The sequence below is a fragment of the Pristiophorus japonicus genome, chromosome 7 (genome assembly GCF_044704955.1).
Source record: "Pristiophorus japonicus isolate sPriJap1 chromosome 7, sPriJap1.hap1, whole genome shotgun sequence".
In the NCBI taxonomy this organism is placed as follows: Eukaryota; Metazoa; Chordata; class Chondrichthyes; family Pristiophoridae; genus Pristiophorus; species Pristiophorus japonicus.
The window spans coordinates 205,994,480-206,020,779 of NC_091983.1; the positions used below are offsets into that span (position 1 = coordinate 205,994,480).

Genomic DNA, 26,300 nt, shown 5'->3' on the forward strand with positions numbered 1-26,300 from the left:
GGAGAAGTGAATAGAGGGTTATGTTGATAATTAACTGAGGAAAGATGGGAGGAGGCTCGAGTGGAGCATAAAAGCTGGCATGGACTGGTTTGGCCGAATGACCTGTTTCTGTGCTGTGTATCCTATGTAACATTTAAAACCCATGGTATAGACACAACCCATGTCGGGTGCTCATTAAACATTTATCCCAAAGCGTGGACACCACTTTCTATTTGTAGTGTGTGTGTATTGTAGATTAAAATGAATACAGAAATCACAGAGGCTGTAAGTTGTGTAGTTTGGATCCTTTACTTTTTGTTTTATCCTGTACTCACTGTATAAACTATTTGAGTCTGCCCTCTCTGTTTATGTATTTAAACAAAGTACATAGATTACTGATCTAACATCGAGATATGATGTAACAATCCCAGAGCACCTTTGAAGCAATATTACCAATACATTAGAGCTATGCAGGTGGAACAGCGTTACTAGTTCCAATTGGATTAATATTGTCTCCAACAAGTGCTGTCACATTATTGTCAGCCAGCAAAGGGCTCTTGTCTTCAATGGTACAAGAACTGCAGAAGGTGAGCTGATAAGATTTTAAAATAAAAATTAATCGGGCAAAATGTCAGCAAGGGATGGCGCCTCATATTTACCTTCCATTCCTGACACATTTAGGTGAAAAGGGCAACTTTGGAAAAGAGGCATGCAGGGGGCCCTTCAAACAGTATTTTACATACACAATTTAACTGATACTGTGCAAAGATGCACAGGGTCAGAGAATTCAATTCTCCTGCACCCACCTTAATGGTGGGCGCCCAATAGCTCACTCTTCTCTCACTCTTTATTGATCAGTAATCTAATATACATGTCCTGTATCACTGATTGCCATCACTTTGCTCTCTCTGTCAAGACAACTTGCTGCTACTTCAGCCTTTCGCCAGCAGAGTCCAGTTCGTCAGTGGCCAGGCGATGCAGGTCATCACGGAACGACTGGCAGGTGAGACTGCGGATAAGGAAGCGATTACGATACATTATTTCAGAGCCAGGGATGCATCTTATTAAAGCGAGAGAAGGTAGCTCTGTAAACTTAGATTTGGCCTTAGTGAGACTACATCTGAAGTATGACATCCTTTCCCTATTTTAAAAATTATATTTAGTTATTGGATGGAGTACAAACGAAGGTTACTGGGTCAATTCCAAAACTAACAGGACCTAAAGGTAGGCTTTAAGGAGTGTTTTAAAGGAGGAGAAGTAGAGGGGCGGAGAGATTTGGGTATGGAATTGCAACATTTAGGACCTAGGCTAAAAATGGCCATTTTAGTTGTTCCTCTGGGAGCTGATCAGCAGCCAATGTTACAACGGGAGATCAGGAGACCATCCCATCCACCACACCGCCCCCCCCCCCCCCCTGCCTCCAATGGAAATTCAGGGCAAAAATAACCAATTAGGTTTTACTTGTGCTTTTGCCCTAAGTTACTGGATATTCAGATTGGAACTGTGCTCTCTGATGATCTGATTCTCTCAGGCCCATCACCAGGTTAGGTTGTTGCTGGCTATGACACAGTCAAGGCCCTCGCTGATGACCCTTTTTGTTTCTTTCTTGACTGCAGCCCTCGTGCTGCCGGTGTATCATCGGAAGCCTCAAGCGGTGGAGAGGCACGTTTTACCCGTGCTCTGGTACCTGCTCAACAACATGACCGGGAGCGGCGTGATCAAGGGCGGAAGCGGAAACGTGCGGGTGGTGACCGCCAAGCTGGCCGCCAGCCTGCACCAACAGATGGGCGCTGGCCTGCAGGAATACGCTTCGAGTCAGCCGGCCCATGTCATCAAAACCCTGCGGGAACTTACAGGGAAGGAACTTTAATCGCATGGATCGTCACACCAGGACAGTCTCGAACCTAGGCTTGCCTACCCTCCAGGATTGTCCTGGTGTCTCCAGGAATGAAAGATTCTGCTCCTTGGAGCAAATTGGAGAAAAATCACAGGGTCATTTAACAAAAATTGTTATTTTTACATTTTCTTTGAACACTTGTTTTGTTTATTAGTTCCACACATGTTGGAGAGGGTTGGGGAGGGGGGAGAAAAAGATTGTTTGACTGACAGTCAAGACTCATCCAATGGGATAATGAAAAGTCTGTTCACTTACTAATTGGCATGAGAAGGAGGTCCACAGTGAGGATGGACATGTCGGGCGACCAATGCTGGGCCGATGGAGGCGGGGGGGTCATCTGGTGAAACCTCCAGCGATGCGTCCAACCAGAGTTGACAACCCTACTCGAACCACAAAGGAAATCTATAAACCACACACACAAAAACAAAAGATGTTAATGGGACGACGAAGAAATATCCACGACTGCTAAAAATTGGAGCTGGAGAAAAAGAAAAACGCAGATCAGTCAGCATCTAAAAGAGAAAGATAGGTTCACGTTTTGGGTTAAGGGGGTTTTGGTGAACCCAGAGTCAACGAATCCTTCGCTTTCAGGCACTGACTGACTTGCTGTGAATCTCTGTCAATAATTACGAACATTTATTATATATATAGAAACTGTAAGCAAAGTGACTTTTAGTCCGCTCCAGAATGTTAATGTTCATTAGAGTTTAATGTGTCTGTTCTTTCTAATGCTTTATCATCAACACACTTTCTTAATTCAGGTTCCTTACCCAAGAGGAGCTTGCAATTTGGGCAGAGCATTTATCGTCAACAAAAAATAGTTGACATTATTATCACTTGCCTTTGACAGATCGCCCAGACTCGAGCTGTAACCTGTGGATTTTGTTCTCAGTGCTGGGTTGGCAGAGTTACAGTGGAAGACTGGTAGAATCCCCACGGAATCTCACGGCCGGGCCGACATGTTTAAAAAGTGTGAATTATCTGGTGTAACTACTGTTATCTTACCAGCATAGCAGCTGACTGATAGAGAGTAAGCAAGACAAAATGTGAAATTAAAACCATAATTCTGTGTTTTTCCATCAGAGGATGTTGAACATAATTTGGCAGATTCCACCGCCCGTCCTGAGGCACCCCCAATGCAAGGCCAACTCCCGCCAGGGCAATGAGTTGGCTGAACGGGCAGGAAACGTTTTCAGAATTCTGAGATTCAGGCCTTCTGCCTGCTGATGGAGATGATTTGTCAGCTCGGGGGATGGTGAAAAAGAATTAAAAGTACCCATGCTTCCTGTCTTTGGCCTGCCCCAGGATCCTTGTAGATCCTTCAGTTGGTGGGGGTCTGGGGGGAGCAGGATAGTGCAGCCTGTTTTGGAAATGCAAAAAAGGAAAATGCAGGTCAACATCTAAAAGAGAAAGATAGGTTCATGTTTTGGAAGCTAGGTTCACTGGTTTGATTCCGGAGATGAGGGGGTTGACTTATGAGGCAAGGTTGAGTAGGTTGGGCCTATACACATTGGAATTCAGAAGAATGAGATGATCTTATTGAAACTTATAAGATAATGAGGGGACTCGACAAGGTGGATGCAGAGAGGATATTTTCACTCATAGGGGAAACTAAAACTAGGGGACATAGTCTCAGAGTAAGGGGCCGCCCATTTAAAACTGATATGAGGGTTGTAAATCTATGGAATTCTCTGTCCCAGAGAGCTGTGGAAGCTGGGTCATTGAATATATTTAAGGTGGGGATAGACAGAATTTTGAGCAATAAGGGAGTTAAGGGTTATGGGGAGTGGGCAGAGAAGTAGGGCTGAACCCATGATCAGATCAGCCATGATCTTATTGAATGACGGAGCAGACTCGAGGGGCCAAATGGCCTACTCCTGCTCCTATTTCTTATGTTCTTAAGCTCATGCGTGTTGCAGCAGGAACATTAGATTGTGCAGGGGCGGGCAGGGGGAGGCATAAATGTCCCCTGCGAATAGGGTAGTTGGATCTATACCTACTCTCAGCAGCCTCTTGCAGAGTCCCGGAAAGGCTGGGACAATGTTAAAAGGGTGAATACCTTTGTGCCGAGAGAATTTGGGAGTTACCTAGGGGCAAGGAAAATCAGCCTTACTGAATGTAGAGGTGCGTGTGTTTCTTGCAGAGAGGGTGCTTGAGAGCAGCACACTGAGAAACAAGGTCTGTGATGGAGATGGTTTGATATTCTGGAAGGAGGAGATCAAATAGAAAGATAGAACCTGCATCTATTTAGCACCTCTCATGTCCTCAGGAGGTTCCACAGCGCTTCACATCCATTGAAGTACAGGCAAATAGCAAGATCCCACAAACAGCAATGAGATAAATGATCAGATAATCTCTTGTTGATGGTATTATTTTAAGATAAACTTTTTCCATAACACCAAAACTCCCCTGTTCATCTTCAAGAAGTACCATAGGATCTTCTAAGTCCACCTGACGAGGTGGACTGGGCCTTGGTTTAATGTCTCTGAAAGATGTGACATTTGCGACAGTGTAGTTGTCCCTCAGTACAAGAAGCGTCAGCTTAGATTATGTGCTCAAGTCTCTAAAATGATGCTTCAACCTGCAACCTTCTGACTCCAAGGCGTAAGTGCAACACCAGAGCTGATATCCAAATGGACCAAAGGGCCTTCTTCATTCAAACTCATCTTAATAACTTCTATTATGCGATCAAGAGCAAGAACACTGGTCTACATTCTCCACCCTAACACACACGGAGCGACTTCTTCTGTTAAGTCATGTGTAACAAAATCATAAACCGTTCCATACAGAAAACTGCACTATACTTAGCAGAAATAAAATCTTCCCCCATAGTTTAGGATGTTTCACTGATATTGCAGGACTTCCTGTTAATGATAAAGAAATGTGTATAATGTAATATCTGCCTTGTTCATTAGTGACTTTATGGAATAATTTGTAATTTATTGGAATCTTCTGGACTAAAATTGTGTGTAGTCTGTGCACTGCTATCTGTTATTTTACTGTAAATAAACATTTATGTTTGAGGTGTAATCTTTTAAGTATTTGGGCTTTTTTTAATTAGACCAACACAGATTGTTAATATGAAAGAAGTGTTTAAAAGTATGCAATTATGGGACAGGGTAGATGGATCGAGACTGTTTCCAGTGGTTGAGGGGTTTAGAATGAGGAGCTGCAGATATAAGATTAAATGCAGGACTGATGGCAGCAGAAACTTCTTCACATAGAGTTGTGAGGCTGTGGAATTCACTCCCAGGGTTAGTGGTTGAGGCAGAACCTATGTCAACATTAGATATTAGATTGTATAGATAGATGAGGGTGCAGTGGATGAATGGATATGGGAACAGAGTGGGTAAATGCGAATACAACTATTTCCCAGATGGGGCCGAATGGCTTGTTTCCGTGTTGTAAATTCTATGCATTTCTGTGTATCTCAAACGCAATTCAATCTTATCCTTGTATGTGGGTTGCAAGTGAGTGATTTGAAAGAAAGACTTGCATTTATATAGTGCCTTGAACGACCTCAGGACATCACAAAGCACCTCATGGCCAAAATACTTTTGAAGTGTGTTCATTGTTGTAATGTAGGAAATGCCGCAACCAATTTGTGCATCTCAAGGTCCCACAAACAGAAGATCTGTTCATTGCCTTCATGTGTTCCTATAATCTGATCATTTATACTCTTCCCTGTATGGCCCCTTGATTAGCAAATGCAAAGGGGTATGACCTAGACGCATTATCAGAACTCAGGGAGGGGCACTGACAATACTCAAGGTAAAGACAGAGCCCTGATATAGCTCCATCCAATTTTCACCTAATGCCTGAGCTTAGCCCAGAGAACGCAGATAAAGCTATCTATAGATTGGTAGTGGGTTTACAAAAGACACAGGGGTGAGATTCTTCTGTGTGAATACTGGTTAATACGATTGGGATGAAATTTGTTGTGTTTCATATCTGAATGACTTGGTCAACCCATTTAATGGATTAAAATGCTGCGAGAACTTCAGCCAAGCACCTTATCCTCTCTGTTACAGGAGTTGACATAGACAAATTTGACTCTCTTATTTCTCGGGCAAGCAGCTTCCTGTCTGCACCGAGGTATTTGGAAAGGAACAAAGAGTTTTGAAGAAGCTGTTGGGAGCGCAGCTTCCTTACCCATTATGGGTCACCTTCCATTATGCGTTGTGCCTGCTTCACAGGAACTGTCACCTCTGGCACTAAACTGGCACACATTAAGCCAGGCCTGGATAAACGGATCAATCAACTGAGCGTTTTCTCTTTGTCCACTTTTCTCCTTCCACTCCTGAAGGCAGTGACTCGGACTGGAGTGGGTTTCTAATTCGTACCTGGCAGCCTTCCACTACCCCTCAGTCAAGGGGCATCCTTGATGTGTGAGTTTAAACTGTGAATGTCTGCAGGCTATCCAATCGTCATGGGGTAGGAAAGAAATAACTTACTGTATAAATGCACCTTTTAAGATGACCAAAGCGTTTTACAGCCAATTAGGTACTTTTGAAGTGTAGCCACTGTTGTAGGGAAATGCCGCAGCCGATTTGCGCTCTACAAGGTTCTACAAACAGCAATGTGATACTGAACAGAAAATCTGTTTGTGATGTTGGTTGAGGGACAAATATTGGCAAGGAAATTGGGGAGAACTCCCCCCTGTTCTACTTCGAATAGTGCCATGGGATCTCCTAAGTCATCTGAGAGGGGTCTCGGTTTAATGTCTTATCCAAAATAGGACACCTCTGTCAGTGCAGCACACCCTCAGTACTGCACTGGAGTGTCAGCCTAGAATTTTGTGCTCAGGAGTCTGAAGTGGTGCTATGAACTCAAAACCTTCTGACTCGGAGGAAAATGTGCTTCCAACTGAGCCAGTCAGCAGGTGGGGCATCACAACCCAGTCTGAAGCTGTCCTTGCCCAGTATCCACATATGCGCATTTTCCAGCAGGGATCACTGGATAATTGGGAGTGGGAACCCTGACTCATTTTCCGTTCCCTCCCCAGCTCAAAGACACTGAGGCCAATTTTAATAACTCTACAGCTGTCCTAGCTGAGAACAGCTAACTCTGGGTAGCCCAGGGATCAAACTGAGACCCTCCTGGCCCTCAGTACCACATTAGGCCGTGTATTTAACCATCAAGCTATCAGGGGTGCTCACAAATCATTCACAATAGTCTCTGAATACAAATTACCATTACGTAACATTTTGTATTCTAATGCACTAATTCTGCTGTAATTCTCAAAGGGCTATCGTTCGAATAATTCTAGGAATACTAAAAATGTTGAACAACAGAAAACGTTTTTCTTTTTAGGTCTAATTCCTCAGTCTTGTGCTCGCAGTAGGGAGTCATGTTCACCGGGAGTGGGGGTCGTAGAATCAAGAATACGATGTTGTAGCTCAGTCTCCAACTCGTGCTCCCTGCTAGTGCAATTCCCAGCTGAGAACATAATGTTATTTCTTCTACCCTCCATGCTCATGTCATCTAACTCAAGTGACCTTGGGCCTTGAAGTTATGCAATGCTCCTATTTTAATAGCAGGCAGAAGAATTTTGTACGAACGTGTTAAGCATTTCTATTTTAATATTCACAGAATCAGCTTCAAGCTCTGAGGCTTGTTGAGCCAGTTGAATACATTCACTGTGTCTCACAAATTGGCCTCAGTATCTCTGTGCTGGGGAGGGGATCGGGAAATGAGTCAGGGTTCCCACTTCCGATTGCTATCCAGTGATCCCTGTTGGAAAATGTACATACGTGGATAGTGGGCAAGAACAGATTCACCTGTTGACTGGCTCAGTTGGTAGCACGCTTGCCTCGAGTCAGAAGGTTGTGGGTTCAAGGCACACTTCGAGACTTGAGTACATTATCAAGGTTGTCAGTCATAGAAACATAGAAAATAGGTGCAGGAGCAGGCCATTCAGCCCTTCTAGCCTGCACCGCCATTCAATGAGTTCATGGCTGAACATGAAACTTCAGTACCCCCTTCCTGCTTTCTCGCCATACCCCTTGATCCCCCGAGTAGTAAGGACTTCATCTAACTCCCTTTTGAATATATTTAGTGAATTGGCCTCAACTACTTTCTGTGGTAGAGAATTCCACAGGTTCACCACTCTCTGGGTGAAGAAGTTTCTCCTCATCTCGGTCCTAAATGGCTTACCCCTTATCCTTAGACTGTGACCCCTGGTTCTGGACTTCCCCAACATTGGGAACATTCTTCCTGCATCCAACCTGTCCAAACCCGTCAGAATTTTAAACGTTTCTGAGGTCCCCTCTCTCTTCTGAACTCCAGTGAATACAAGCCCAGTTGATCCAGTCTTTCTTGATAGGTCAGTCCCACCATCCCGGGAATCAGTCTGGTGAATCTTCGCTGCACTCCCTCAATAGCAAGAATGTCCTTCCTCAAGTTAGGAGACCAAAACTGTACACAATACTCCAGGTGTGGCCTCACCAAGGCCCTATACAACTGTAGCAACACCTCCCTGCCCCTGTACTCAAATCCCCTCACTATGAAGGCCAACATGCCATTTGCTTTCTTAACTGCCTGCTGTACCTGCATACCAACCTTCAATGACTGATGTACCATGACACCCAGGTCTCGCTGCACCTTCCCCCTTCCTAATCTGTCACCATTCAGATAATAGTCTGTCTCTCTGTTTTTACCAGTCCAGTGCAGTACTTCTACATCTCTCCAATTTTTAGTTCCATTGAAGACAATAGAAATAAAAATTGGGAGCGATGTAAAGTAGGCTGCTGTTTCGCTATCACCCGTTTTACACTACTGCACAAAGTCACAATTATCCCCATATGTTGCATTAGTACTAAAAGAAGTCATACAAATAATTGTAAACAGGAATCATTTATTTTTTTTTGTATGTGTGTAACAATCTATATATTTTTTTTGAAATGAAAGCTGCACAATACAATACTTAATCTGTTGGTATGAAACAAAACATTATTTTGTTTTGAAAAATTCTCTAACCTAAATGGTATTTTTACATTTCATTCTGGGATACTCTACTTTCTATACATCCGAATGCTTAGTTAACAGTAAAGAGCCATTTCAGTAGAGAATGTGATACTTTAGCAATTTAAAATTGTACCCATTATTTCTTGGTTGGCTTTGAAATGTTATACATTGCAGGCAACTCATGGAATTCAAGCAAAGCCTTTGCACTTGACCTGAAACAGAGTATTTAATAAAGAGAAATTACTTGATAAAGAGAAATTATCTGAAAAATCTATTATTTTGTATAAAACTTTACATCTGTAAATGGTTTTCTAAATAGGTATGATGGAAAAAAGGCATTGTTTCTTTGGAATATCCCACACTTGGGTTTCTAATCCTGTCAGGCGGTCTTCAATACATCTCAAGGATTAACCATCTATTTGGACATGTCACTGATCTTTTCAATATTCCAACCTATTTTTGCAGCTCCATATATTGTGGTGGATATACAGGATCATGGCTGAAGCAAATCAGATCTCAGCCTCTTCTAGAGCCAATTTTATTTTTCACTTGGTTCTGAGGTATTGTCCCATAAGTGGCCACCATTTCCCTGCAGTCATTCAGGCTACAGATTGGACTGGGCATCTAGACAGCACTTCTGATTCGACCAATTTCAAATGTCCTGATATTTTTTGACTGCTATGGAAAGGGAACAGTCATACAGTACAAAAGGAGGCTATTTTTCCCGTTGTGACTGTGCTAGCTCCTTGGAAGAGCTATCCAATGTCTCATCCACATCCACCCCCTCGTTCCCAAAAACTCTGCAAATTCTTCCTTTTCAAGTATATATCTGAAGGCAGGGAGATCAGCGAGTCTGCTTTGTTAAAAAAAAGCACATCAGTGTAATTGGGACACGTTAAATGTTCATCTGATTTTATCACTGACAGTCATATATTTCTAGCCATTACTCTTTTTTTTCACCCTTGGTAGCATCTTGAATAATAGCCTTTGGCCTTCACTTACTCTTCCTCTGTGACCATGAGTTGAAGGTGACATAGACCCATTCGTTCCAGTTTGCCCCCTCCCGCAACCTCTGCATGTTAAAGTAAATTTTGATAGAGGGATCCAACAGATCCATTAAATGTGTGCTGTCAATTTAGGTGTCTCTAACTAGCTAAAACGGCACTTTGAAACTCCGGGGGGTACGTTTGAATTTACCCTCATATGATATTGGGTGTGCAAAATGATTTTCTGTTTATCCCCATCAATGTTTCATCACCTTAAATGGAACGTTTCCCAAAGATGGCCTGGCTGGCAACCCCGTGAAAACCAAGGAAGTTCACCACAGGGAATTCCCCTTCACCAAAACAATTCCCTTCATCCTTAAACTATAATTGAACAGTCCTGAAAAATCTTGCCATGTATTGCACCAGAGAGACTGGAAGACTCAATCTACCAGTCTAGATCTCCAATTGAACTCGTTATTCTCCTTCATCGCTTAATTAGTACAACGGGCAAAGAGAAAGCTAGTTGGATGCAATGGAAAGAGTACTGGGTCATGAAACTCTTATCAGTTTTCCTCGCCAGCACTTTCCTTTCAGTCTTTGCAAGAAGCAGTCAGTGGAAGGATCTGCCTCGCTGGTAAACGACTGCATTTTGTTTAATCCTTCCACAAACAAAAGGTTCACAACTCGTTCAACAATCAGGAAATTTCCATGACAAATGTTTAGATATTTGTCAAATAGTACTCATTGTTATTTATCGTTCAGTGACAACGCTGAGCGCGATTTGAATTCAGAACGGGATTGAGGATAATGAAAGTCACTGCAGTCCCAGACAGGAGATGCTAATTCCATTTGTCGGGGCTCGATTCCATCCCGATGCAGTTCTCCTGGAGCTAAAACATCAATGTCTCAAAATCACACAGTCATCCAATACCAATTTAGAAAAATAAATAAGTAAATAAATTAAATATTTTTCCAATATGCCATGCACATAATTTTAAATAGGTCAACCTCATTAAGTATAGATCAGATGGGATTACTTTGTCACGCTATTGTAAAACCAGATAATCTGAATTCGGCTTGGACTGGGAGCATTGGAAATCCCAGACAGTGTAACAGAGCTTTTAGTGCTTGCCATGTATGTCTCACTGTAGCCCCTGACCAATGATGCATAGCTCAGGGTGGGAGACAGATCGGCTGGAACCTCTCAGATCCGATACGTAATGCCTTCTCCATGGATCGCCTTCATTCTCAGAATTCCCATCTAAGCTGTTGAGGGAAGAAAAATAGTTCACAGGGATTAGAATGAGAAGCTAATGACAATACCAATCCCATTAGACTGAATTTAACTACTTCATCACTGACTGCAGTGATTTTGTGTGTTATGTAGCAGTACAACATATGCTACAGGTTTCACAAAGTTTCACCTCCACAATGCTTTGCGTACGTAACAGCAGTCACTGTATTTCAAAAGGAATTCATCATCATGTGAATCTTTCAAGCTTACAATCAAGACCACTAAACTACCAGGAATGAGACCTCCTCATTTCCTCCCCCCTAAACGTGCCCTCCTCGCTTCCTTCCCCCTAACCCCACCTCATCCCTTCCTCCCCTAACCGCACCCTCATCCATTCCTCCCCCCAGACCGCACCCTCATCCATTCCTTTCCCCTAACCCCACCTCATCCCTTCCTCCCCCTAACCCCACCCTCATGTCTTCCTGCCCCCCCCAATCCCTATCACATCCCTTCCACTCCCCTAACCCTGCCCACATTCCTGCCCCCTCAACCTGCCCTCATCCCTTCCTCCCCCTAATCCTTTCCTTCCCTAACCCCACCCTCATCCCTTCCTCCCCCCGAACCCCGCCCTCATCCCTTCCTCCCCCCGAACCCCGCCCTCAGCCCTTCCTCCCCCCTAACCCCGTCCTCATCCCTTCCTCCCCCCTAACCCCGCCCTCATCCCTTCCTCCCCCCTAACCCCGCCCTCATCCCTTCCTCCCCCCTAACCCCGCCCTCATCCCTTCCTCCCCCCTAACCCCACCCACATCCCTTCCTCCCCCCTAATCCCACCCTCATCCCTTCCTTCCCCCATACCCCACCCTCATCCCTTCCTTCCCTCATCCCTTCCTCTTCCCTAACCAGCCCTCCTCCCTAACCATGTCTTCATTCCTTCAAATCAAAAGAGGTTGAATTGTTATGAAATATATGAAATTGACATGCAGGTAAAGACCAATTGGTCCATCAAGCCCCCACACCATGATGGCTGGGAGCATCGTGACTAAGTATAATCAGGCCTACAACTCTTTTGGAGTAAACAATATTAAACATTAAATCGTGCCCCCCGATCTGGGGGACACACCAAACATTTCCCAAGGCCCTTTTTTTTTTATTTTTGTAGTTTTTTTGGTGTTTTATTTTGGGCTCTAAAACCATAATTTACAAGTGCCCCCTATAAAAGGGGAGGGGGACACTAAAAACCCGACAATTAAAACAAATTAAACTTTAAAACATATAAAATCAAATTAAAATTTGGTTGCCAGGAGTGACAATGCACTCCAGTCCCGCATCAGGCCTACATCCTGCTTTCTTGATCTCATTCCCACTAAATTGCTCATCACCCAAATTGTCTTCTTGGCCCCTATGCTAGATGACAACATAAACGGTTCCCTCTCCTCAGGCTCGTACATTTTGTGCTCAAGTCTCAGGAGTGGGACTTGAACCCACAACCTTCTTACTCAGAGGCAAGAGTACTACCAAGGTGGTGGTGAGCCGCCTTCTGAAACCGCTGCATTCCGTGTGGTGAAGGTACTCCCACAATACTGTTAGGCGGGGAGTTCCAATATTTTGAGCCAGCAACGATGAAGGAATGGCGTTATATGTCCAAGTCGGGATGGTGGGTTACTTGGAGGGGAACCAGGAGGTGATGGTGTTCCCAGGCTCTTGTCTACTTAGTCACACAACTTGTCATATCATTGCTTTAAAACCATCTATGCATACATATAAAAATGATGGGGTTAAAAAACCACAGTTTTTTAGTTGGAGGAGCTGGAAACTAGGCTCGGCCCTGGATACAATGGGTCATGATCCGGTGCCGAAGGATCTGAGACAGCCTTATGGGGGCAGGTCCTCTGGCCACCCCTCACAAAAGATCTTGTGGACATTCAGGGCCAGTGACTCCCTCATCAGGTGTTCCTGCCATCACGGAGACCTGGAATATGGTCAGTGCACCAACTGACTAAGTGGTAGTTATGAGATCATCCTGTGGCCCAGGCAGAGACTGTGACCTTTTAATACCGAACACTTCTGACCTGGTGCCTGATGTTGATGAGTACCTTCCAACCTGCAAAGTTCCCTGGCCAAATAACAATTAAGCTCTGACTGATTTAAACCTGCATTTATTTAAAAGGCAATTACATTTTATCAGTCTTGAGGCCCATCATAGCAGTGGGTAGATGTTCGGCATCTGGACATACTGGATTGCCTTGCAGAAGAAATTCTGGCTTGGGAGGATCACATGGTAATAAAGCCTGTCTAAATTTCTGACAGAGAATCAGGCCAGCTCTATCCTGGGCGTGCGGTCCCATTGCTTGATTTTCCTTTACGCGTTGTGCTTAGGCAATCCATACATTCAGACTTAGGAATGGGAACATCTGCCCCATGTTGTTTACTTAGTACAATGTTTGGACTTAAGAAAGCATTGCATTGATCCGCTAGTATATATAATAGAAATAACTACAGGTACCAAAAGGTAATGTCAAAACTGCCAATGTCCAGAAGACAATTATAAACCTAGAAACAGGAAACTATAGACCAGTTAGCCTAACTAACATCTGTGGTTGGGAAAATGCTGGAGTCCATTATTAAGGAAGCAGTAGCAGGACATTTAGAAAAGCATAATTCAGTCAAGCAGAGTCAGCATGGTTTTATGAAAAAGAAATCATGTTTGACTAATTTGCTGTTGGAGTTGGGGGTAATATATTAGAATGGACAGAGGATTGGCTAACAGAAAATCGAGAGTTGGGATAAATGGGTCATTTTCCGGTTGGCAAACAGTAACTAGTGGGGTGCCACAGGGATCAGTGCTGGGGCCTCAACTATTTACAATCTATAGTAATGATTTGGATGAATGGACCGAGTGAAATGTAGCCAAGTTTGCTGATGATACAAAGATGGGTGCGAGAGCAAGTTATGAGGACACAAAAAATCTGCAAAGAGATATAGACAGGCTAAGTGAGTGGGCAAAAATTTGGTAGATGGAGCATAATGTGGGAAAATGTGAGGTTATCCACTTTGGCAGAAATAATAGAAAATCAAATTATAATTTAAATGGAAAAAAATTGCAAAGCGCTGCAGTACAGAGGGACCTGGGGGTCCTTGAGCATGAAACACAAAAAAGTTAGTATGCAGGTACAGCAAGTAATCAGGAAGGCAAATGGAATGTTGGCCTTTATTGCAAGGGGGATAGAGTATAAAAGCAGAGAAGTCCTGCTACAACTGTACAGGGTATTCGTGAGGCCACACCTGGAGTACTGTGTACAGATTTAGTCTCCATGTTTAAGGAAGGATATACTTGCATTGGAGGCTATTCAGAGGTTTACTAAGTTGATTCTGGAGATGAGGGGGTTGACTTATGAGGATAGGTCGAGTAGGTTGGGCCTATACATATTGGAGTTCAGAAGAATGAGGGGTGATCTTATTGAAACGTAAGATAATGAGGGGGCTCGACAAGGTGGATGCAGAGAGGATATTTCCACTCATAGGGGAAACTAAAACGAGGGAACATAGTCTTAGAATAAGGCGCCGCCCATTTAAAACTGAGATGAGCAGAAATTTCTTCTCTCAGGGTTGTAAATCTATGGAATTCTCTGCCCAGAGGGCTGTGGAGGCTGGGTCATTGAATATATTTAAGGCGGAGATATAGACAGATTTTTGCGCAATGAGGGAGTAAAGGGTTACGGGGGGCAGGCATGGAAGTGGAGCTGAGTCCATGATCAGATCAGCCATGTTCTTATTTGAAGAGGCCAAATGGCCTACTCCTGCTCCTGCTCCTATTTCTTATGTAAACCTCTTGAACTTTACTTTCCCCATTAATTCTATCTGCCTCCAGCAGATAAATGCTCAGTAAATCACTCCATCCTATCCAATGTTCTTTAATATTTAAAAATTCAATTCAATTAATCAAATTCACATTCAGCAAGCTGGAACTGGCATGAAGCAGGTTTCCTGTAACATGCCAAGGATATTCAGAAGTTTGAGGCAGTGCCAAAAAGGGCAACTCAATTGGTTCCTAACTTGATGCATCTCAGCTATGAGGACAGGTTGGAGTGCCTGGGATTGTTCACTCTGGAAAACAGAAGTTTGAGGGGAGGTAGTTTCAAATATCTCCGATCCTTAAGGGAACAATAAATTGAACCCTGATAATATGTCTGGATTGCCACAAACTCTAGAACCAGGGAACAGGAAGAATAGGGAAGATGTACAGATGGTTTAGATTGAGTTACCTTACACACAGGGTGGGTGAAGTCATGCAACAGACATCCAGGGAGGCAGAAGGTGTGGAAAAACAAAGGGAGAATTTGGGTAGATATTTGAAGGATTGGGTGATTGAGGTATTAGTTTTTGGGACTGGACATATGGAGACTTTTCTGGTCCTAGACTTTCCTTTGCTGTTCCATCCAGATATTGAGGGCTTTTCCCATAGAATACAGCAGATATTATGTTAATAGAAATTGAAAAGTGTTATGAGATGACCTGATGTAAAGAAAAAAGTTGCATTTATACAGTGCCTTTCACAACCTAAGGATGTTCTAAAATGGTTTACAGCCAATGAAATACTATGAAATGCAGTCACTGTTGTAATGTAGGAAATGTTGTAATAATGTATGTTACTGATAAATCTAATCTGAATGTAGGGCACATTTAGTATGACAAAACCATGGAAGTTGAAGTTGCGCTGAATGATATTAGTAACAAACTAATGAGTTGTACGAGTGCCTGTGTCCATTATTTAACAAGATCAGTAACCTATACATTTTAAATGGGGTTATGTCTTTGTTAAAAAAAGCAAACAGAGGAATTTCACAAACAGGTCACTCCTCATTACCAAAATTTCACAGCACAACTTCACCCTCATCAACTCTATAGGATTATTTTACCGCGTTCCTGCCCTTCCCTCATTCCTTTCTTTAGGTATTCTTGCACGACAGGATAATATTTCTCTCGCAGGCACCCTGACCGTGATAATATCACTGTCTGAACTTTCCCACAGAGTGTCAAACACACGGTGAACCATCACTGATGAACCAGGACTTTTGGAACATGCATTGGACCATGGAAAGATGCTGGTGTGGCGAGTTACTGCCCAGTACAAATTCTCCAGGTTCTTCTGTGAAAAGAGAGTGGGAGAGCTATAGTGGTAGGGGATTCTATTGTAAGGGGAATAGATAGGCGCCCCTGGTGCAAGGGTCAAGGATGTCTCAGAGCGGTTGCAGCGCATTCTGGAGGGGGAGGGTGAACAGCCAGTTGTCGTGGTGCATATAGGTACCAACGATTAGGTAAAAAATGGGATGAGGTCCTACAAGCTGAATTTAGGAAGCTAGGAGTTAAATTAAAAAGTAAGACCTCAAAAGGCAGTAATCTCAGGATTGCTACCAGTGCCATGTGCTAGTCAGAGTAGAAATTGCAGGATAGCTAAGATGAATACATGGCTTGAGGGATGGTGCACGAGGGAAGGATTCAAATTCCTGGGACATTGGAACCGGTTCTGGGGGAGGTGGGACCAGTACAAACCGGGCAGTCTGCACCTGGGCAGGACCGGTACCAATGTCCTGGGGAGAGTGTTTGCTACTGCTGTTGGGGAGGGTTTAAACTAATACGGCAGGGGGATGGGAATCTATACAGGGAGACAAATGGAAGTAAAATGGGGACAGAAGCAAAAGGTAGAAAGGAGAGAAGGAAAGATGGAGAGCAGAGAAATCAAAGGCAAAAATCAAAAAGGGCCACATTATATCATAATTCTAAGAGGACAAAGGGTGTTAAAAAAGCAAGCCTGAACACTCTGTCTCAATGCGAGGAGCATTCGTAATAAGGTGGATGAATTAACTGCGCAGATAGCTGTTAACGGATATGATGTAATTGGGATTACGGAGACATGGCTCCAGGGTGACCAAGGCTGGGAACTCAACATCCAGGGGTATTGAATATTCAAAAAGGATAGATAGAAAGGAAAAGGAGGTGGGGTAGGCATTATTGGTTATATAGGAGATTAACGCAATAGTAAGGAAGGACATTAACTTGGATGATATGGCATCTGTATGGGTAGAGCTGCGGAACACCAAAGGTCAGAAAACGTTAGTGGGAGTTCTGTACAGACCACCAAACAGTAGTAGTGAGGTTGGGGATGGCATCAAACAGGAAATTAGGGATGCATGCAGTAAAGGTACAGCAGTTATCATGAGTGATTTTAATCTTCATATAGATTGGGCTAACCAAACTGGTAGCAATACGGTGGAGGAAGAGTTCCTGGAGTATATAAGGGATGGTTTTCTAGACCAATATGTCGAGGAACCAACTAGAGAGCAGGCCACCCTAGACTGGGTCTTGTGTAGAGAGGATTATTTGGCAATCTTGTTGTGTGAGGCCCCTTGGGGAAGAGTGACCATAATATGGTAGAATTCTTCATTAAGATGGAGAGTAACACAGTTAATTCAGAGACTAGGGTCCTGAACTTAAAGAAAGGTAACTTCAATGGTATGAGATGTGAATTGGCTAGGATAGACTGGCAAATGATACTAAAAGGGTTGATGGTGGATCAGCAATGGCAGACATTTAACAATCATTTGGAAAGAGGTGACATGATAGGTCCAAGTCAGCATGGATTTGTGAAAGGGAAATCATGCTCGACAAATCTTCTGGAATTTTTTGAGGATGTTTCCAGTAGAGTGGACAAGGGAGAACCAGTTGATGTGGTATATTTGGACTTTCAGAAGGTTTTCGACAAGGTCCCACACAAGAGATTAATGTGAAAAGTTAAAGCACATGGGATTGGGGGTAGTGTGCTGACATGGATTGAGAACTGGTTGTCAGACAGGAAGCAAAGAGTCGGAGTAAATGGGTACTTTTCAGAATGGCAGGCAGTGACTAGTGGGGTACCGCAAGGTTCTGTGCTGGGGCCTCAGCTGTTTACACTGTACACTAATAATTTAGACGAGGGGAGTAAATGTAGTATCTCCAAATTTGCGGATGACACTAAGTTGGGTGGCAGTGTGAGCTGCGAGGAGGATGCAATGAGGCTGCAGAGTGACTTGGATAGGTTAGGTGAGTGGGCAAATGCATGGCAGATGAAGTATAATGTGGATAAATGTGAGGTTATCCACTTTGGTGGTAAAAACAGAGAGACAGACTATTATCTGAATGGTGACAGATTAGGAAAAGGAGAGATGCAACGAGACCTGGGTGTCATGGTACATCAGTCATTGAAGGTTGGCATGCAGGTACAGCAGGCAGTTAAGAAAGCAAATGGCATGTTGGCCTTCATAGCGAGGAGATTTGAGTACAGGGGCAGGGAGGTGTTGCTACAGTTGTACAGGGCCTTGATGAGGCCACACCTGGATTATTGTGTACAGTTTTGGTCTCCTAACTTGAGGAAGGACATTCTTGCTATTGAGGGAGTGCAGCGAAGGTTCACCAGACTGATTCCCGGGATGGTGGGACTGACCTATCAAGAAAGACTGGATCAACTGGGCTTGTATTCACTGGAGTTCAGAAGAATGAGAGGGGACCTCATAGAAACGTTTAAAATTCTGACGGGTTTAGACAGGTTGGATGCAGGAAGAATGTTCCCAATGTTGGGGAAGTCCAGAACCAGGGGTCACAGTCTAAGGATAAGGGGTAAGCCATTTAGGACCGAGATGAGGAGAAACTTCTTCACCCAGAGAGTGGTGAACCTGTGGAATTTTCTACCACAGAAAGTAGTTGAGGCCAATTCACTAAATATATTCAAAAGGGAGTTAGATGAAGTCCTTACTACTAGGGGGATCAAGGGGTATGGCGAGAAAGCAGGAATGGGGTACTGAATTTGCATGTTCAGCCATGAACTCATTGAATGGCGGTGCAGGCTAGAAGGGCCGAATGGCCTACTCCTGCACCTATTTTCTATGTTTCTATGGATGAACTTCAACAATTATACATCACTATCTGGAGTAAAAATAAAACGGGGAAGGTGGCTCACAAGGGAAATTAGGCATATCCAAGGAAGAGGCATATAAATTGGCCAGAAAGAGCAGCAAACCTGAGGACTGGGAGAAATTTAGAATTCAGCAGAGGAAGACAAAGGGTTTAATTTGGAGGCGGAAATAGAGTACGAGGGTAAGCTAGCAGAGAACATAAAAACCACTGCAAAAGCTTCTATAGGTTAGTGAAGAGAAAACGATTAGTAAAGACAAATGTAGGTCCCTTGCAGTCAGAATCAGGTGAATTTATAATGGGGAACAAAGAAATGGCAGACCAATTGAACAAATACTTTGGTTCTGTCTTCACTGATGAAGACACAAATAACCTTCTGGAAATACATAGAAACATACATAGAAAATAGGTGCAGGAGTAAGCCATTCGGGGAAAATGTTGGAATCAATTATTAAAGATGTAATAGCAGCGCATTTAGAAAGCAGTGACAGGATCGGTCCATGTCAGCATGGATTTGTGATGCTTGACAAATCTTCTAGAATTTTGAGAGGATGTAACGAGTAGAGTGGACAAGGGAGAACCAGTGGATGTGGTGTATTTGGACTTTCAAAAGGCTTTTGACCAGGTCCCGCACAATTAGTCTGCAAAATTAAAGCACATGGTATTGGGGGGTAATGTATTGATGTGGATAGAGAACTGGTTGGTAGACAGGAAGCAAAGAGTAGGAATAAACAGGTCCTTTTCAGAATGACAGGCCAGTGGGGTACCGCAAGGTTCAGTGCTGGGCCCCCAGCTCGTTACAATATACGTTAATGATTTGGACGAAGGAATTGAATGTATTATCTCCAAGTTTGCAGATGACACTAAGCTGGGTGGCAGTGTGAGCTGTGAGGAGGATGCTAAAAGGCTGCAGGGTGACTTGAACAGGTTAGGTGAGTGGGCAAATGCATGGCAGATGCAGTATAATATGGATAAATGTGAGGTTATCCACTTTGGGGGCAAGAACAGAGAGGCAGAATATTATCTGAATGGTGATAAAGATTAGGAAAAGGGGAGGTGCAACGAGACCTGGGTGTCATGGTACATCAGTCATTGAAAGTTGGCATGCAGGTACAGCAGACGGTGAAGAAGGCAAATGGCATGTTGGCCTTCATAGCGAGAAGATTTGAGTATAGGAGCAGGGAGGTCTTACTGCAGTTGTACAGGGCCTTGGTGAGGCCACACCTTGAATATTGTGTTCAGTTTTGGTTCCCTAATCTGAGGAAGGACATTCTTGCTATTGAGGGAGTGCAGCGAAAGTTCACCAGACTGATTACCAGGATGGCAGGACTGACATATGAAGAAAGACCGGATCGACTAGGCTTATATTCATTGGAATTTAGAAGAATGAGAGGGGATCTCATAGAAACATATAAAATTCTGATGGGATTGGAAGAAGAATGTTCGATGCAAGAAGAATGTTCCCGATGTTGGGGAAGTCCAGAACCAGGGGTCACAGTCCAAGGATAAGAGGTAAGCCATTTAGGGCCGAGATGAGGAGAAATTTCTTCGCTCAGAGAATTGTGAACCTGTGGAATTCTCTACCACAGAAAATTGTTGAGGCCAGTTTGTTAGATATATTCAAAAGGGAGTTAGATGTGGCCCTTACGGCTAAAGGGATCAAAGAGTATGGAGAGAAAGCAGGAATGGGGTACTGAAGTTGCATGATCATATTGAACGGGGATGCAGGCTCGAATGGTCTACTCCTGCACCTACTTTCTATGTTTCTATGCTTCCAGCAACTAGCAGGGACACTTCTCCAGATTCATTGCTCCTTGTTGCAGCTGTCCCCAACTGTCCATTGCTGTGATGCCACTATCCTACAAAAGTGAATGGGCTGCAGTCAATGACAGTTCGATTAAAGGGATGAGTTTATTGCTCTCTGCATCTCATCTGCACAGTTGCTTTAACGATGAACCATAACTGGCACAAGTGACCTTGACTGTAGGATAAAGAGACAACTAATTATTAGTTTTAGCCTGAATTAACTCAAGGGAATAAAAACCAAGTGTATGGAAAATTATGCTCCTAATTTAACCCTCAAAGCCCTAGTGTCATTCTGATGCATCTGCAATGCAATATATCCTTCCTGAGGTGCCCAAAACTAAACACAGTACTCCAGCTGGGTTCTAACGAAGGCTCTGCACACAGAAGACCTACTCCTGTTCTTATAAAAGACAAGTTCTGGACTGTTGTCAGGAAGCACTTCTTCACATAATGAATGATCAATACCTGTACCTGGAAAAAAATCCTGAATAGAGTAAGGGTAATAGAAGCAAAAAAACTCGAGTCATTCAAGCGGTATTTGGACACTGTAATGGATGGAATTTTAAAGGATGAACTAAATGGGTTGAACAGCCTTCCTCAACTCTACTTATATTTGTGGTTAATTTGATAATATTGGAGTTCTACTGCTACCAATTAAATATCTAATTTAAAATAATTTTTAATTCATAATTTCCAGCAACTACACATTGTTACCCACGATACTATTTTGCAGAAGAGCAGGAGTTCCCCCACAGATTATCTGGTCATTATGATATTGTTGTTTGTGGGACTTTGCTGTGTGCATATTGGCTGCCGATTTTCCTCCATTACAACAGTGACTACACCTCAAAAGTCAATCATTGGCTGTAAAACAAATTGGACACAGAGATAGGGCAGGAGAGTGGAGTTGAGGTAGAAGATGAGCCATCTTATTGAACGGCAGAGCATATACTCGGAGCCTTTTGGCCTATTCCTGCTCCTATTTCTTATGTATTTAAGTACTTTGGGCTGTCCTGAGGTCATGAAATGCGCTATTTCAATGCAATTTCTTTCTTTCCCACTAGCTGACGATTGGATAGCCTGCAGACAATCACAGCTCAAACTTACACATGAAGGATGCATAGTAATTGAAGCCAGTGCAATACTTACCCAACGCTGTGTAGTGTGGGTTCACTTCCAGCTGAACTGGATGCAGGGAATCTACTCTGAGCCCCAATTCTACAGTCCGGAAGGTAATTCCTCTTAACAAAAGGCTGTGGATGGACACCACTCAATGTCAACCTTCTCTGCCAGTCGCTCGGCTGCCTGAGCATGAAATTGTTCCTCCACGCCGCCCTGGACGTCATCGGGCTGCCGTCTCCCAGTATGATAATTTGCGATTGGCCTGCCACGTTCCCCGCGTCCAGATTGACTGGTGGAGAAGACGACTTGGCCTCAAAGATGGAGTCAGACGCCGGACTAAATATGGACAAAGCGTTGGATCCAATTTTCGTTGGCCACTGAGAATTCAGGCCAACCTCAAAATGGTCGGAAGGTCCTTTCCGCAGCACGCCGGGCGAGACGGGCGGAGAAGCGCCGTTGGTAGACGGCGGTGGGCTCGCTTCACTGCGGCCGGTGGGCGGGCTTGGCAACTTGCGGCCGGTGGCCGGGCTCGGCAGCTGCCGCTGTACAGGTGGACTCGGCAGCTTCCGCTGTGCAGGTGGACTCGGCAGCTTCCGCTGCGACGGAGGACTGGGCAGCTTCCTCGCCGTGGGAGGGCTCAACCTCCTCGGACTGGCGGGTGGACTCAGCTGCTTGCAAAGGCTTGGCGGGCTGGGTTGTGTGTTGCCGAGCGCCTGCGAGAAGTGCCTGGGCTCGCAGGCCAGATCGGGGCACCTCCTGGCCGCAGAGGGCATGGGCGCCGCGTACCCGATTGGTCGGAAGAGGTTTTTAGGCTGCAATGGTGGGCTTGGGAATCTCTTCTTCTCTGCAGGGGCCGCGGGGGCTGGGTGGATGGCGGCCCGAGGAAGGTGCCCGGGTTGCCAGGGCAGACTGGCAGGCTTCCTGTCCGTTGGGGGCGAGCGAGCTGTGAGTTTGGTCGGAGACGTTTTCCTGGCGGCGGCGGGGCTGCTGAATGTTGAACTGACGGCTCGGTGGCCCCGGCTCCCGACCGGGGGCGAGGAGGCTGCGCGTGTGGCGCCAGACACAGCTCTGCCATTGTCACCGGCGCCCTCATCCCGCGGCGCCGGATCACCCGCGTCCTGAACTCGGCTGTCCCCGGGAGGCGAGGCTGGCCTGCCTTTGACGGGTTGTTGGTGCTGCGCCGGCGGGTCTAACTGCGCCGCTCCGCTTTCCGCGGAGCCGCAGGATGCCCCGGCGTAGCGCAGATTGATTATTTTGTAGGGCTGCCAATGCTGGCCCGCCACGAGTCTGCGCTGAGAGTCGGCGCTATGTTCCTGGCTCTTCGCGCGGCCGCCCCACGGCGCTTCCGCCGCCGGCCTCTGGAACCTTCCCCCGCCTCCCGCGTGTCGGCTCGGCAACAAGGCCACCGAGTCGAGCGATGCCATAAGCCGCTGCGTCACCGTTACCCTGGAAACGCCGGAGGCTTCCTTCACCGCGCAGGCGCCGGACGCCGCGCATGCGTCCTCCCCCACACGTGCGCCCGCCTTTAAACCGTCCATCGCGAGCGCGGCTGGCGGCGGGAAATCTTCCAGGTCCGGCCCCGGAGTCTCGGCCCGTTGCGTGGTGCGACCTGGGCGCGATAGCGTGGCAGTAGCCGAATGATGTGAGGGGCAGGTAGGAGCGCCGAGCCGCCTCGTCCCGTCCAGCACAGCCAGGGGTCCCCTGCCATCCCCAGCCTCAGCGCCGCCGCCTCCTCCCCCCTGACTGAAGGTGTCGATCAGGCCGCGCACCGATTTACGCTGCGGACGGGCGCTGCCGTCGCCGCTTTGGCCAGCGCCTGCCTGGGGCGCTTGTCTTTCGTGGAGCTGGGGTGAGTCCTGCTTGAAAGGCACGGCCTCTGCCTGCGTGCCCTGGCCGGGCGGCAGCGGCGGCCTCCTCCGCCTCAGCGCCCCAGGCCCCTGGCTGGGCAGGACGCTAAAGTCTTTGCGCAGGGAGGCTTTGAGCCGGTTTGTGGGCGGTGGAGCGCCGGGCGGGAGTTTGGGCCGCGCCGCCTCCTGCTCCTCCTTCTGGTGCTGGTCCGGGGGGCCGCTAGCCTGCCGCCGCTGACCCTCTTTGGCCCGGAGCATCTTGTCGAGCCGCCGGCTCAGCACTTTGCGCGTCCGCTGCAGCTCCAGCAGGGTCGGGTCCTCGGCCCGGCTCCTCAGCGACTCGGCCGACCGGGAGCGCCTGGCCCGACCCCCCGCCTGCTGCAGCTGCTCGGCCGCTGGGCTCGGGGGGCGGCCGCCGCCGGCGCTGCTGGGCCGGGCTGGGCGCCGCCTGCCCTCGTCGTCCGACCAGGCGCCGGAAGCCGGGGCGCTGGGGACGAAGCGGATGCGGTGGCTGATGGCGTCTTTGATGCGGGTGGCCATTTCCTCGCCGGCCGCGGGGCTGGCGGGCCGCGGGGCCCCGCTCTCGGGAGGGGACGAGCTGGGCCGGCGGGGGGCCAGGCCGCTTTCCTCCGCCTCGCCCTCGTCCTCTTCGCCCGCCGAGCCCAAGTCCAGCGAGCAGCTCAGGGCCTCGCCCTCCACGCTGCCGCCTGACTCGAAGGAGGTCGCCGAGCCGTCCCGAGAGCAGGCGCGGAGGCGGCGGCCCGCAGCGCTGTCCCGCAGCCCCGGGGCGCAGCCTCTCGCCACCGGCGGGAGAGCGTCCCCGCTCGGCCGTCGGCCGCACCGCTCGGGCTTGCCATTGTCCTTCAGCGATTCGGTGTCTGCCCCGATGCCGCTGTCCTCCGAGTACAGGGCCGTGTCCCCCGGCCGGGGCCGCTGCCACACGCAGCCCTCCAGTTGACCGAGCAAGCTGTGCAGCCGCGCGTCCACTTGCTGCCTGGCCGCCAGCCCCCCTCGCAAGGTGTCCGCGGCCGCTTGCATGTGCCCGCAGGCTTCCTGCAGGGCCGCGGCGCTCAGGGAGCTCACTGTCCCATTAGTCGCCTGCATCTTGTGCACCGTGTACTGCAGCAGCTGTTGCAGCAGGTCGGGCTGCTCCTCCGGCCCTCCTCGGTCCGTGTCCACGGGCCATGCCAGCTGCGGCCCCACGTCCTTCACCAGCCGCTCGCCTTCCGCAGCGATCTCCTCCAGGATCTGGTTGACTTCCTCGAAGCGAAGTGTCAAGAAGTTCACCATCTGCTGCACCATGAGTTGAGTCTGTGCGGCCTGGTCAGTTAGACTCAGGATGGCATCGTACTTGCAAAGGCTGGGGTTGAGGTAAGCGTACGCCGCGTGGTGGGCTGTAACCAGCGACCTGGGGAAATCCACTTTCTCTTGGTCTTCACCGCTTCCCGCCCTCAGCTTGGTGCTCTTTGTCTGCTTGGCGGCGTGGCGGCCCTTTTGTTTCCTGGTTCTCTTGGGTGGTTGAGCTGCATTGCTGTCGCCGTGGCAGTCGCTATACATTTCGTGTTTGTGAACGGGCATGTCCTGAGGCGCATACTTCTGCGAAGCGACGGCCACCGCCACCTTGGTGCCGGCTGGCAATTTTTCTCTCTCCGTCTCTTCGCTCCAAAGCTCGGATAGGCGGGCAGGCACTGTAGGTGGATGTTGGCCATGACCCCTCCCCACTCGGCGGCGCTCGTCTTTATTCCCCGGCCCGCTGGCATTCTCTCGAACATCCTCGGACATGTTAGAATAGCTGTCGGAGTTTCCGAAGCTGATCGAGTGGGTTAGGTTCTCAGCGGGCCACTTGTCTGCAGACGCCAGGGCCGTGGCTTTTTTCAGAGGCCTCAAGGTATTTTTTGCGAGGTGCTGGATTATTTCTCTTTGAGACGGCGCGCACCCCATTGCTGCTTTTCCTTTTGAAGCGAAAACAAAAAGATAACGACAAAGTAATCAGCACAAAAAGATTGACACTACTTAGTGGCTCCTCCTGTCATCTCCAGATGCTCTCGTTCAGTGTGACGCCATTTGTCCTCAGCTCTCCAAAACCTTACGGGTTGGCTGGTTTGACATTCGAGACTTCGGCTGCCATTCTTTAGAACATAATAAAAACAGTCCAGGGACTTTACGCAGTTTCTTGAGTAGTTTTCCTATTGAAGTGCTGCACTTTCCCTGTTCCGTTGCTCACCACCTTCACGATTCAGATGCTGTGGATTAAGCGCATTACTTGCTTCGCTGCTAAAAATAAGATTTTAAGCTTCTTAGTTAATCAGGTTTGGCCAGTCAGTTCACTTTTGCATCCTGTGAAACGTTAACGAAGAATGCTAATTAAAGAATAATTGGTGTTTTTTTTTTAAATATTAAACAGAAATCCAGATCAGTTGTAGTGGGAGGTAAAAATTCGCAGGGGCCTTGATTTGCCAGTATTTAACACCAAAGCTTCGTTAACATCAATAAATCTTCCTTCACGAGCTCTGACCTTG

The 26,300-nt window shown here is 46.7% G+C and overlaps 2 protein-coding genes across 4 annotated transcripts in view; one reads left to right on the forward strand and one right to left on the reverse strand.

The window, feature by feature from the left end:
- Window positions 1-4,894, forward strand: part of LOC139267426 (TOG array regulator of axonemal microtubules protein 2-like) — a 191,086-nt gene extending 186,192 nt beyond the window's left edge. For all 3 annotated transcript variants that reach the window (XM_070885736.1, XM_070885738.1, XM_070885737.1), the window contains 2 exons: window positions 896-982; window positions 1,596-4,894. In XM_070885736.1, coding sequence (XP_070741837.1) covers window positions 896-982; window positions 1,596-1,849 — 341 coding nt within the window. In that variant the 3' untranslated portion in view covers window positions 1,850-4,894. The remainder of the gene's footprint in view (window positions 1-895; window positions 983-1,595) is intronic.
- A 3,821-nt stretch (window positions 4,895-8,715) lies between these two features.
- Window positions 8,716-25,722, reverse strand: LOC139266664 (photoreceptor cilium actin regulator-like). The gene is made up of 3 exons (XM_070884251.1): window positions 24,207-25,722; window positions 21,962-24,176; window positions 8,716-11,094 (listed from the first exon to the last, which is right to left on the reverse strand). The coding sequence occupies exons 1-3, from the start codon at window positions 25,720-25,722 to the stop codon at window positions 10,971-10,973; spliced, it is 3,855 nt and encodes a 1,284-aa protein (XP_070740352.1). The 3' UTR covers window positions 8,716-10,970.
- Window positions 25,723-26,300: the final 578 nt, after the last annotated feature.